The 14,657-nt window shown below is 39.3% G+C and overlaps 1 protein-coding gene across 1 annotated transcript in view; it reads right to left on the reverse strand.

The window, feature by feature from the left end:
• The window catches only part of CPNE4 (copine 4), a 500,036-nt gene that overhangs the window by 384,689 nt on the left and 100,690 nt on the right, over nt 1-14,657 (reverse strand). The window contains exon 2 of the mRNA XM_054482339.2: nt 7,407-7,587. Within this exon, the coding sequence (XP_054338314.1) occupies nt 7,407-7,587 (181 nt within the window). The remainder of the gene's footprint in view (nt 1-7,406; nt 7,588-14,657) is intronic.

Here is a 14,657-nt window from a genome sequence, read left to right on the forward strand (position 1 = left end):
GGCAACAGAGAGAGAGACTCTGTCTCTTAAAGAAAAAAAAAGAGGATGGAAAAAATAAAATAAAATATAGATGAGCCCAATTTGCAAGATAGTTTTGATAATTAAATATGACAATATATATAAAGTGCTTAGGAGAGTACCTGATACATTGTTTAAGTACTCTCAATATATTTAAGGTATTATAAATATATCATCATTGTCATTAATAAAGAGATGAAATAGACTGAATTACAAAGGAAATATGACTTTTAAGGAGATAATTATCAATAGTGAGTCTAGTTAAACATGCAAATAGGCACCCAGGAAAAGTGTCAAAAACACCTGCTTTGAAATGTTGAAGTTGATTCAATCTAGAGGCAGAAGACTCCTAATTGTACATGCCCTCTCAAACTCTTTCTCCAATCTGTAATTCCATCTTTCAAATGACCAGCATGGGTCTCAAGGTACACTATAAAAACTGCTGGGGACGAATGCTCCTTTTGAATGCCCAGAATGTGGCTTGCCAGTTCTTCAGGCTAAGGTTGGGAGTAAGGCTAATGTCATGGTGTTTACTCTAGCACGAAGCCAGATGTTATTCCTCTGGCTGATGAAATTATCTTCAGGGCATACAAAAGAATTAATTAAGAGCCAACATAGATTTCAATTCAAATACTTTTTGCTCATCTGTAACCTGAATTTCCCTTCTTGTGTAATTCTGTTTTCAGACATTATGACATTGAAAATGTTGAGATTTTAATTATAAGGAATCCAATTAGTCACATATGCAATCCAGTAATCTTATTTTCCTATATCTAAGTGCATCACTTAAAAATTGAACATCATGGAACCATCAGCCTCTGGTCACAGGGATATGACCCCAGGCAACAAAGAGAAAATATTATCTGGCTGTAATATTTGATTTTGTTTTCTTTAATATTCAATACTCAGGGTAAGATTTCTAATATCACCAAAATCAGCTTTCTTTTTCTTTTTTGTTTTTTTTAAAAAATTATTCTTTTTAAGGACGTGTTAAGGGGGAGGTATAAAGCAACATCAAAGTTTTCCCAAATGGGAGTCTGATGCAAAATCACAGTGGAAACTTTGTGAACAAGTGAAGAAAACTGTTGTTTTTTTATCATCTGTTATGCTGGGTGTTACCCATCCAAACCTTGCAAGTCAACAAAGTGTGAACAGAAAATCTTTTGAGAAAGAAGCTTGTCTGTGATATCCAGAGGGAATGTTTTAATTGACTTAATTTTCATTTTCTAGCTCTCGTCTATGTCCACAACTGGGAAGTTAACAGTGTTCAGAGACCTAGTCAAGGGAGTGTGGGAGTGTAGTCTAAACTCAAACGCCTCCAGGGGCCACTTTTGTAGGGCAAGTGAGTGAAGCAGGCTGGCTAGCAGGAGGCACAAGCACGAACCTCGTATTCTGTTAAGGAGGGAAGATGCTAATTATCACCAGCTCATTGTTGCCATAGGATTAAAGACCCCACATTGCCAGATTTTCTGGTTGCTCTAAAGAAACCAGAAATCTGGAGTTTTATGAAAAATCTCATGATCTTTGAGTTATGGCAATTACTACAAAGCTTGTTAGAACACTGTGAAGACCAGACAAAATATGTCTGCAGGCAACAGAAAGGCCACCAGATTCAAGTTTGCAACCTTTGAAAAAGCAGAAATAACACGGGTTTTGGAAGCAATCAGATTCCAGCTTTACTGTTTACTAATTGTATGACCCTGGGCAATGTATTAATTCTCAAGCCTTAGCTATCTTTTCTAGTTAGTAAAGCTTTTATTGCAGAGTAATTGTGAGGATAGAATATATGTAAAATAACTAATACATAACAGGCATCAACACAGATTGATGGCTACTTTAATTCATCACGTAAATGTTAATATTGCTTGTCCCATTTTCATAAAAGTTCTAGGCTTTGGAGCAATGGAAAATTGAATATCTTAGGTATAGGTAAAATTGCTATTTTGAGTTTTATCCTCATGATTTAATACATGAAAGGGTGCTGGCCTACTATTATCCCAAGCATGAGAGAAACCTGTTTTGTTGACTTCTTCCACAAGCCCTCTAGCCAAGAAAATTCCACAGCCCACTTCTCTGGGCAAGTTCAACAACATGGGCACACATTATCCCTTCTGTGCTGCTAACAGGGATGCTAGGTCATATGGTGACCAAACCCTACATCTGGGTAGGTGGAGTGGGGAGGGGGAAGAGAAAATGAAAAACAGTGGAGGGATTGGGATTAATCACCAGAATTATAAGGAGTTTAAACAACTCTACAGGAAAAAAAATCTAATAATCTCATCAAAAATAGGCGAAAGATATGAATAGATACTTCTCAGAAGAAGACATACAAATGGCAAACAGGCATATGAAAAGGTGCTCAACATCACTTATCATCAGAAAAATGCAAATCAAAACTACAATGAGATATCATTTCATTCCAGTTAAAATGGCTTGTATCCAAAGACAGGCAATAACAAATGCTGGTGAGGATGTGGAGAAAAGGGAACCCTTGTACACTGTTAGTGGGGATATAAATTAGTACAACCACCACTATGGCATGATTTATTTTAGGCCGCCTCCACATAAAGGTAACCTAGGCACGCTTGAGATGGTCTTCCTACCACACATTCAGGGAAAGAAAAAGATTTAAGTCAAGATCTCATGTTGTGTCCTTTTTCTCAAGGTCACATGACTGTCTGAGACCCCAGCTCTCTGTCTCTAAGATAGGGTGAGATTACTGGACACTGAGGTCTTTGAGGATACAAGCCATAGTGCTCAATACATGCTGGGGTTAATTTAAATAGCTGTGTTGCTTTTTCACAGAGCTATTATCAGCAGGAAATAACATAAGTGGATGGCTATTGTGAATATAAAACACTATATGGATATATTATTACTACAAACAATAATCTTGTAGTAGAGTCCACTGATAATTGATGTGTTACACATAACCACACTAATTGTCACTAACAATAACTACCAACAACTCACCAAAGCCCATGGTTCATCACAACATGTTTCCATATGGAATTGATCCAAAGGTAGGTAGCTTTCAGAATTACTTAGAGCTTCTAAGAAAGATCTCAATGATTGGGTATTAAAATTCATTGAAAAAATTGAATTAATGGTGATTGAAGTAACCTCCTAGAAGTTTGGGGTATAATTTGGGTGTTCCCAATGAGAACAAGTACTCCTCCAATCATAGGGTCACTGCCAAGGGCCACACACTCATGAGCTTGGTTCTACCCAGGCATGCCCAGGAATAGAGCATACGCTCCAGTGAACTGAATATAAGTCTTTAGTTCACAAGAGTCCTTGCCTTCTGACTGTCTGAGAAGTGTTTGTTTGTACCACTTGATTGTTATGCTTAGTTCCAGGAGCTAGTGAACACATCAGGACTCACCAGAAAGCAGGAAGATATTATTTCCACTCCTCGATGGAAGATGAAAAGCATTCTAAATTATCATTACACTTAACTGTCACCATATACTGCCATCATTACATAGCCAGGAGTTGATGAAGAGGAATTTTTTTAAAGGATATGATCCTAAGTTAAGAAAATGAAAAGGTATGAAATGAAACTGTCAGTTTGTAATGTATTTCAAAGTCACAAGTTTTTTTTCTTCCCTCTTTTCTGTCAATAAAAATCATGGCCATTATTAAAGATTTACTATAAGTTTTCACCTAATAAAAATATTTCCGGCCAGGCATGGTGGCTCACACCTGTAATTCCAGCACTTTGGGAGGCTGAGGCAGGTTGTAGGACCCATCTGGTAGGAGTAGGAAAAATAGAGGAGTTGCAGGCAGGGCTGGAAATGTTGCCTAGAAGAGTCCTCCAACCATGATCCAGCTTCTGCTAGATGGCCCAGCTGTTCGGTTCTGGGACTACCATCTTCTCCTTTTGTCCCTGTCACCCAGAGGAGTGCTGGCTCCCTTAGAGGGTTGGGGAAAGGACAGAACCCTTAATTTGAAACATTTGCCAATGTCTGTGGTGTAAATACTCCCTGACTTGCAAAATTCCTGAATATTCAACAGTGTGCTCTCAGGAGACTATATAAGCTGACTCCAGCACATGAGTGCTCCAGCCCCAAGCAGAGTTCCTGTTGTTCATCCCTGGGTTTCTTCACAGCCCCTATTTAGGTTTTCAGTATTTTCAGCTTCTTTGTTACTAATTATCTAATTATTTCTCTTAGCCATCTGGCATGCACTTTGTTTTCTTTATTATTATTATATCCTTACTGTATATTGTTAAGAGAGCAAAATTTGCTAAACTGCTTCTAGAAGTACCACAATATCAATGAACCATATGACTAAGCATGCTAGCAATTAAGCTGATATTAATGGTTATAGAGTGAGACTTTCTAGATAAAGGAAGCCATGAATCAATTTACACTGTGGCACAAGGGTCTTATCACTGTGCACGGGTGGCAAAGTTTGTGGTAGCTGTGTGCTATAGTTTAATAGGACACTTTGGAAAAATTATTTGACAATATGTATCAAAAGCCTCAAAAGCTTCCTATTATTTGTCCCACCAGTTCTACTTAACAGAATCTATTGTAGGAACTCATCCAAAAAGAAGGGAAAATCCTTAAGCACAGGGATGTTTATTGCAGTATTACTTAAAATAGGGTATATCTGGAAGCAATTTCAAAGTGAAAAAAATTGATGAATTTAAATCCAGTTGATGGGATATTATGCAGCTTTGAAATTACAATGATCAATATTGTAGCAATGTGAGGAAAAGCACATATTACTAAGCAATAAAGTTAGGAAAGAAAATTTTATAAGCATGATAATAATCATATGAGAATATGCATGCCAGAAGAAAAAGACTAAAATAAATATATACAAATAATAGTTGAATTATGTTAACGGGTTATAAGTAGATGGATTTCTTGCCTGTAGTTTCCAAGGAGTTACTTTTTTTATAATGTAGGCATTCCATTTAGTTTTGTTAAATAAAAAATAATGAGACTTACTAACAAAGTCAATGAGAATATTTAGAAGGGAAAAAAACATACTATGTATTAAGACACCCATGAATACTGTTTTATGTTTACATTCTAAGCTTTCGATAGGCCTGAAGTTAAATTAAGATTCCCCAATCTGCCTATCGGCATTCATTTTCTATGTATGTTGACTCCTCACCTAAATTTCACCTGCTCACTAACTGCTATCAAGCCTTTCTTTCAGAGAAGTGGCTGATATCACATATCAACATACAATTAAACATGTTGCCTCTTGGGTCTTTTGAACCTTCTTTCTCCTATAGAGAGGAACACTGTCTCTTAGAGGGGCACCTTCTGACTGTTTATAAACAGGTGAGCGTAGTATTGAAGGCTTAAAGAATTTGGTCCAAGGGATCCAAAACAGGTCTATTTGTGTTCTGATCAGCATGGCTTCAAATCCCTTATTCTGAGTACTTTATTTTCTTAGAATAAGAACTGCTTCCTCTGCTACATCCTCTTCTCCTCCCTATTTCTCCATTCACATCAGCTAGATCTTTAAAAACAAGGCTTACTTAGACTAGGTACATAGATGAAAAAAGGAAAAAAAAAAAAAACAAACTTAAAATCAGTCCTTATCCAATTTGTTTTGATTTTTAAATAAACAAACAAAACCGAGCTGCAGAATTCAACCTAAAATATTGCCACACAAACCACCAAAGACTGATACCAGTGTCCAGCACAATTATAAAATAGCAATAAAGATCTCAGGTTCTGGAGCTCCAATGTATGGGTTTAAATATTAGCTTTTCCACTTACAAGCTGACTGCTCTTGAGAAAATCCTTAACCTTTTTGTCTTTCCATTTCCTTGCCTGCAAAATGGGGATAATATCTCATAGAATTTTTGAAAGAACTAAATTGGTAATTTCATGTAAAGCACTTAGACTAGTGCCTGGCACTTAAAAAGTACCCAATAAAGTTTAGGTCATATTGTTTTAAGTTCTTGCTCCAAAAAATAAATATTTCATGATGTGTCCCCTTGTTCTTCCCCAGGTACCACCATTAGTCAGAGAAACATCTGGCCAAGTGTAGCACAGTTGATACAAAGAACCCCACTGTTTTTCCTAGAGCTTCTCTCCACTGGGTCCGTGATCAGTTAGAGTCTAGCAGGCACAAAAATGAATAAATCCTTCCCAGAACAAACTTTTTTACAAAATCCAAGTCATCTCTTAACAACTTGGGGGCCCACTGCTCTTTGAAGAATGACTCACAGAAATGTCTTTCCATTCACACCACTGCCAAAGGAGCAGCTGCCTTGCACAAGCACAGCAAACAGTGTGTGTTAGGAAACATTCCGAGTGGATATTTTACACATGAGTTTTGGGGGATGTCTGAATGTGGTTTTGCTACCTTCCAAAGCTAGTTAAAACTGCATGCTGGCCTTATGAGCTTGTAGGCCCCCAGCTCTTTCCTCCTATTTCTGCCTTCGCCATCTCCTTACTTCTGAATCTACTCATGATTTCCACATGCAGGATTCATCTTTCTCCAGTCCTCAACCAACTCAGACTGAGGTAACCATCCCACTCGCCCCATAAACCCATGGGACTTAGAATGAGTCACTTCTTCAGTCCTGAAGACTGGGTTTAATTATCGTTGTTGGGTTCCCACGTGGCTCTCTTGGGTCCACAACAAGAGTTTATGTTTCTCTATAGATCTACGACTTGTCCTGTGTCAGCTCCGTCCAACAGTCACCCTGTTTTGGGCTTGGTCAGAGAACTGGACTTCAGTCTTGGTCCCTACTCCTTAGTTCTGGCCAGTTACCCTGGATAGTAAGTAGCCCAGCCCAGCTCCCAAAACTGGAGTTTGCCCCTCTACTGCAGACAGAGATTTCATGGGACTGACTTGCTCATACCTGTCCTCTTGGTTCCCTTTCAATTCGGGACCTATGGATAGGACTCTCATCTACTGAGCTCATTCCATCTGAGTAGTCACTTCTCTCTCAACCCCCTAAAACCTGTTTCCTCAAAGCTACCATTCCCAAAATTCTAATTAAGTCTAATCTGAACTCTGCCTTGGCCACAAGACTTTGTCTCTGGAACCAGTTTTTGGAACTTTCTCACCCCAGCCCAGTCTGGGGTCTGGGTTCACGTCCGTTCCTGGTCCTCCTGCTACCTGTGTGTTGCCAACGAGTAGGCATGGGATGAAGAGTATATTGTGAGTATTTCTTGGTAATTAACAAAAATACCTAAAAAGTCTTAGGCTCATGAATTAAGGGTAAATGTCAAAATATCCACAACATCAAAACAGCAACATCAAAACATCATGATAGAAATGTGATCATATTCACTTCTCAAATTTTTTATTTCATCAAAATAAACTACCTGATGATATAAAATATCAAAACATTTTTGAGCCAATCATCCAGCCATGGTTCTGTCCATTTCATTGGACATGCCTACCTCAAACCACTGTCCGTGAGACTGCATCTTGAGGATGACACAGGGGTCTGGTTTGGAAAGGGCATCTCTGTCAGAAATGCCTTTGCACGCCACACGCAGCTCAACCTTGGTCAGGCAGGGGCTGTTAAAGATTCCCAGTGTGTTGGCAGCAGACTCATAAATGTTGCTCATCTTCTTCATTCTGTTTTAGGCAAGTAAAAGAATAAAAAAGAAGTGCCAATCACTGCAATATTTGTCAAAGGAGAAAGCCTCCCAATCACCCTTCAGAAAATTGTTTGACACACAGTTTCAAACATTGAAGGTATTTATCTCACTTTCCAACCCAGTGACACAGTTCCAGTGAAACAAATCAAAGCAAACAAACAAAACAAAAAACAGGTGCTGCTGCACTTGGTTAAGAACACTGTTTTCTTGTATTATTTGCATACATTTGCATAGTAAAATTTTTAGCCTGTGAAATAAAATTAATGAATTAGTTCAATAGGCTGCAAACTGTAATCCAGCTCTTCAATAAGTGTATGGCTTGTGTAAAATTGTACAGATTTGTTGCTTCATCAATTTAATCACATCTCAAGTTTTCAAGACTAAAAATCCAACTCAACTCCTATGTGATGGCATGGAGAAGTATATCGTTCTTTCTGAAGAAACAGCCATATTTCCCACCCGTAAAACTTTGCCCTCTTCTCAAAATGCTCTCAGCAAGCCAGCCCCAAGACAGAGGCCCAGCATCTGAGTCCCTGTCCCCAAATGCACTAGCCCATTCTCACCTTTCCCTTTCCCACTCCCACCTGCCATATCAGAATTCAGAATCAAAAGGGGGAAAGTGATGGGGAGGAAAAGCACAAAGCTTCCTATTCTGAACTTGTGGAAACAGCAACTACATTTAAGCACTGCAGGCCCCCTGCCCATTTCCATGTGATATCCTTTATAATAACACTTTGCATCCCAGAGCCCCAGTGATCCACCAGAGGCCATCAGTGCTCTCCTTCTCTGAAGAGGACTGAATGTGTAAGATTCTCTTAGGAGCAAAATTCAATACCTTGCTTATGGAATTCTGTGTCTTTGTAGATTCATTGGGGAAAATGACAATGGCTTCCTCAACCTCACATGGCATTGGTGCTCTGCAATGGAATTTCTTCATCTGTAAAATGGGAATAATTCCTCTCTCTCTCCTTCCCTTCTTCCACAAATATTTAGTGAGCTTCCCCTCAGTACCAGCACTACACCAGGTTTAACTGAGTACAGCATGCCGCCTCTTTTACAGGATGATGGCTATGCCTCAGCATTACGCATTACACACACACACACACACACACACACACTCACACCAATAGCATTTTATTGGAACACAGGCATGCTTATTCATTTATGTATTTATGTATTTCACACATATACACACACACACTCACTCCTGCACACCAATAGTGTTTTATTGGAACACAGGCATGCTTATTCATTTATATATTTATGTATTTATCTGCGGTTGCTTTCACTACAATGGCAGAATTGAGTAGTTGCAATAGAGATTGCAAGTACCACAAAGCCTAAAATATTTATTATGTGGCCCTCTTCAGAAAATGTTTACCAGCCTCAGTTCTAAAATATTAGGTAAGGGAAATTTGTAGTTTTGGAGAGTTGCAATTCTGGTTTTAATATGTGTTGGGAAATTAGTTTTAGGATGAGAACTGCTCTATCTTCTACCAAAGTGAACATTAATAGGGACTTTGGGACATTTGTTTTTCACAGATGAAAAAATTCAAGCTCAGAGAGGATTGGCAGCTTGCCCATATTATGCAATTATTCTAATGGCAGAGGTGGGGCTGGAGTACCAGTTTTCTATCTGCCAGCCCAAAGCTATTTTTACCACAGGTAAAACCTTTAGCTGGAGAACTGTTCAAATGTACCAAGGAACAGTGGATACAACAAATATCCTTGATTTATTTCAACCTCCGTACAGAGTCATACATCCCTTCTATTTGAAAATAAATTCTATTCGTAAATAAATTCTATTCAAATACAGAAAATGCACAAATTATGTCTATAGCTTCATAAACCATTTTCCCTCTATTTTTACAAGTTGTGAGCAGATCAATCACTACAGCAACATAGGTGACAGAGTATACAGAAAATGAAAATTTACAACAAAGCAAAGGGAGGGAAAGAATCAGCTGGTGGAAAGATGGCTTTGTGTTCAGACAGGTTTGTAAGTGTGTTACAAACTCTCTTTATCAACTGTTTGATAAGAACAGCTTATTCTTCAATCAATATCTCCCCGAATTCCACTTTTCCCAATGCATTAACTGGCTCCTTGGAATCTACACTCCTCTTCTGCAGCCTTCACTGGCCTCTCCTATCTCCAAGAGCCATCACTGTCCTAACTTTCCCCATCCTTATAGGCTCATGCCATGTCCATCTCTTCCAAATCCACTGTTTTAATATGTGTTAGGAAATACATATTGTATTTTTACATACATATTGTATGCAAAATGCTGTGCAAGCTATGATAGAATGGGACATCTCTAATATCAGTCTTGATTGTGAGGTATAATGCAAAAAGACTCTGTCAAGGAGACACATAATTCCAGATTCAAATCCTGACTCCTCCATTCACTGACCATGTATCCTTGGGCAGGGTATTTAATGTCTCAGATGGTAATACCTATCTTGAAGAGCTGCTGTAAAGAGCAGATTAAATAATACATGTAATGTGATTACCACAATACCAGGTATATTGTGGATGCTCTGATAGTGGTAGCTATTGTTATTGTGTTCTGACTTATCTCCAGATAAAATCATTCATGCTTTCACTACCAACTGAAAACCTCTTAGATGCTCACTATTCAGACCAAACTTTCATAAGCCCATTTAAATGTCTTCTGTATTTGAAACCTGTACAATCTCAGCATACCACCCTCCATCTAAGAGCACACACTCATCTTTCAAATCAGTTTATCTGAGGATTCATACACATGAGCCAATAACTCTCACAGGTTCACAAGTCAGACAGTAAAACAATGGTGACAGCTCTTCTAATATTGTGAAGCTGCTTTATCAACTTCCTGGGATAGACAATTTTTTCTTCAATCAGTGTTCTTTCCAAAGCATCAGCTGGCTCTGTAGGAATCCTATACCCCATAAAAGCCCTCTCTTGGTCCATATAAAAGATAGTCACATGTTATGTGCAATTCATAAGGCATCTGATGGGAATGACAGGATTTCCACAATGCAGAGGGGTCAATTGTCTCATCTTCCCTCATTTATTCATTTCCAGGTTGTTACAACAGTTTTGGTTCACATGGGCCTGGTTAAGTGAATTTCAGATGATGATATTTAGTTTTAACTATCCCTACCTCTCCAATGGATTACTGCAAAGAAATCTTACTGAATGTAAAAAAAAATAATGTAGGCAACCGAACACCATGAAATAGCAGAGGTGACACATTTTTCTCCTAGTCTGAGGTTCCCGTTGGCCATCATACTTGCTTACAATAGTGGCAATCTTATACATGTGTCAATAGTTGCCCAAGATAATTAAAAATTATCAAGACTTCTTGAAATATGGATTGATACATGCAATCACTGATAGGATATTCTATATCAAGTGTATGTAGTTCTTGCTCTGAATTATTAGTTAATGATAGTAAATTTAAGTAATTTATAAAAGAGTAAATATATAAACTGGAGGCACATGTTTAGAGTTTTTTTAATCAATGGAATAAATGATTCAGAAATTTTATGGATCAGTTCTTTAAGCAATGGGAAACAGAGGATTTGAAGCTGGGAAATGGGCATGATCAAATAAACATTTGATAAAGATCAGTCTAGTAGTAGTAATATGATGGTTGGAATGCAGGAGAGAAAAAACATTTGTGATCATATGAGGCTGTTTTGCTGGTCACTTCTATTCCTCCTTTTCCCACTGATTCTGCTTTCTTCCCTCTGCTCAGGGCCCTAAAAGGCTTACCTCCATTGACTGCCAGCACATTGTTGGCAAGTGTTATGTTGGGTTTCACTAAAGGGATGCAGTTTGGGGGAAGGGGGGAGAGAGAGAACAGCATATTTCTTCCCAACTCCTACCCTGATCTTTAGCAGTAGCCAAGCAAATGACCATAGCTCTATCTGCAAGCCTTCAGATATCACTGGCCTTGGTAACAACACTGTTTCCTCTCCTTACTCCTTCAGGCTTATGGGTTGTAATGTTTTCCTGCCAGTCTTAAGGTGGGCATCCTAGAAGCAAAGCCTGAAACAGGGATTCCGATGCACTTGATTTCCTTACCTCAGAGGAGAGAAGAAAAGTGCAGGAAGCAAAGAGGTGGTCTCAGCTGGAGTCCAGCTTCAATCTGATTCCATGGGGGCTCTGGGACATGAATTGTACCCTTAAGGAAAGAGGTTCAGCCTATTTAACTCCATGTGAGAAAGTCATGCTAGGGATGAGGGAGCATAAACTCTTAGATTTGCTGCTTCCTCCCCTTGGTTGAAAGCAATCAGGCATTCCCAAGAAAAGGGGCAGCCATGAGCCATTATCAGCCAACACTTGGAAGTCCTTGAGGGAGGGATGCACTTACTGGATAAAGGGCATGTAGGCAGAATATCATTGGGTCTATTTTACCACAATGGCTGGTCTCTAGGAACCTCCCTATGAATTCCTTTAACTTTGACCACATAACTGTAAATGTTCTTTTCATTAAAATCTCTTCAATCAATAGAGATGATTCTGTTTTCTGTCTGGAAGAGAGCTAAACTAGAACAGTACAGCTGGAATTAAAAATCAGGAGTGGTGTGGCAGACAGAGGCTAAGATGGCCATCTCCTGGTATTCATGCCCTGTATACCACCCTCACCTTGAGTATGGGTGAGACCTGTGACTTGCTTTTAACCAATAAAATATGGCAAAAGCAATAGAATGTCACCTCTGCCTTTATGACACCTCAGATAATGACACCATCTTGATAAGAGACTCTCTCCCTTGTTGGCTTTAATGAAGTGGCCGTGTTGGAAGGCAAGGAACTGAGGGTAACATTCATCCAATAGGCAGCCAGAAACTGAGACTCTCAGTCCAACACGCTGAAAGGAAATGAATTCTGCCAACAACCACGTGAGCTTGGAAGTAGATCATTCTCCAGTTGAACCTCAGATGTGAGAGCAGCCCTGACTGACACCTCGACTGCAGACTTGTGAGACTTGGAGACAGTGAGTCCAAATAACCTGCAACAGTATTTCTGACCTACAGAAACAGTGAGATAATAAATGTGTGCTGTTTTAAGCTGCTAAATTTGTGGTAATATTATCTAGCAACCAATAATTATTAATAATACAAACAGATTCAAGAGGCGCTCCAAGGTGTGTGTGTGTGTGTGTGTGTGTGTGTGTGTGAATTCCTTTAGATCAGGGACTACTTCTTATACTTTACTGGATCCCCAGTAGTGCTCATCTTGGTAATATTTCTGGTCTGGTGATGAAGCCAACATAAACCTTCATTTCTAGAGGGCTAGGGTACAGGAAAGCAATATGGAGATACTAAAGACAAAATTCCCAACTTTTCACAATTATACTCAGGGTTCACAGCTTACCTCCCGGTGCCTGCACAAATGAAAGCCCTGACAAAATATACTGGAGTTCATGAGTTCTTGTGCCTGACCTTGACTTTGGAGGTGGTACACAGGAAAGTGAAATCAAATTGTTTGGCTTTGGTCCAGCTGAAGCTCACTGCTGAAAGGTGATCACAAAATATGGCTCTGTCAACGAGTGATCAGCTACCTCTAGGCCCAGATAAGCGGAGTAAACAAGTAATTTCACACTCTGCTAGAGAACAGGATTAATATAGCCTGATTATCAACACATTCTCCACGGCTGATTTAAATCCTCTTTGTTGCCTTTCACACAATACCTTGGTTTTAGGGAGACTAATGTCTGCTGAGAATTATTTTGATAAAAGCTGACTTTTGGCCAATTTTAGAAACAAATCATAATTGTCCTTTCACTGAGATAATTTAAGTTATTAAAAACTACCACTTCAGCATATTCACATTCTCTAACAGGACAAACTGATCCTGAAACTTAATTAGTTTCTGAATGAGTTGCAAACAACACAAAGACAATAGAGAACTCAAGAGGGAAGAGAATCAGCTTGAGTTCACAGGGGAACCAACTGAGCAGAGCTTGTCTTAAGACTGTGTCAAGAATAAGTGCATAATCATTCTTCTGCTTGCCTTGGCATTATTCAGCCTTTTAAAATGTCATAGTACATCCAGGGAAGGCTAGGGTGCTGGATGTCTCTATCTCACAACATTTCCATCACAATTCAAGAAACGTGTATAAGGTATCGGCTATGTGCCTGATGTTGTGCTGAATGCTGGAGGCACTGAACATCCACTCGCTCAACTGGAGATTAACAAGGTGTTATTCCACTCAGACTTGTCAATCCATTTCCTAGTCAATATTCCTTAGATCAAGAGGAGATCTATGTTGAACTTACCCATAGGTGGCAAGCACTGTGCTGGACACCGTAAGAGATGGAGGCATAAATGAGATAGTCCACCTGCGTGAAATTTCATATTCTGGAGCAGTGCATCTCAGACTTCACCATCATCACAAATCACCTGGGAAGCAGGTTAAAATGTAGTTTCTGTTTCAAGAGTGTGGAGTAGGGCCTGAGATTCTGCTCCCAGATGTTGTTGATCCTGCTAGCCTGCGGACTACACCTTGAGTAACAAGGTTGCTGAGTACAAACCAAGCATCTATAAAACAAGATGCTTGTTTTATAAAACTTCCCCCAGATATTACTTATCTTAGGAACAGACACTCGTATATGAGATGCAGGATAACACAGGGGATAAGAGTACAGATCTAGTGCCGGAGCATTTGAGTTTGAATCACAGCTCTACTATTGTTAAAGTAGGTAGCTAGTCAGGCATGAGTAGTGTAAGAGAGGGCTCCCCCCACTCCATCAGGAATGTCAGGTGACCATCAGATGATGGTCAGGCAGTTGTCACACTGTCTCTCTAAAATAATAATTGGTCACAGCCAGTGCCCGGGAAAGGCAGTCTCCGTAGATAAAAACACCTGAAACTGGTGATCAGCAGCTTTTGGATAAGATTTCAGCAGTTGGGCCAGTAGGCTCAAGCATGCATATTAAGAGGCAAAATGGTACCGTTTAACTGGTATATAACCATGAGGGGCATTCCACTGGTAAGGAAAGAATGCCTCAAATGAGCATGCATACAACTCCAGTAAACACACTGCTCGTGCTCCC

This window comes from Pongo pygmaeus, chromosome 2 (genome assembly GCF_028885625.2).
Source record: "Pongo pygmaeus isolate AG05252 chromosome 2, NHGRI_mPonPyg2-v2.0_pri, whole genome shotgun sequence".
Classification (NCBI taxonomy): Eukaryota; Metazoa; Chordata; class Mammalia; order Primates; family Hominidae; genus Pongo; species Pongo pygmaeus.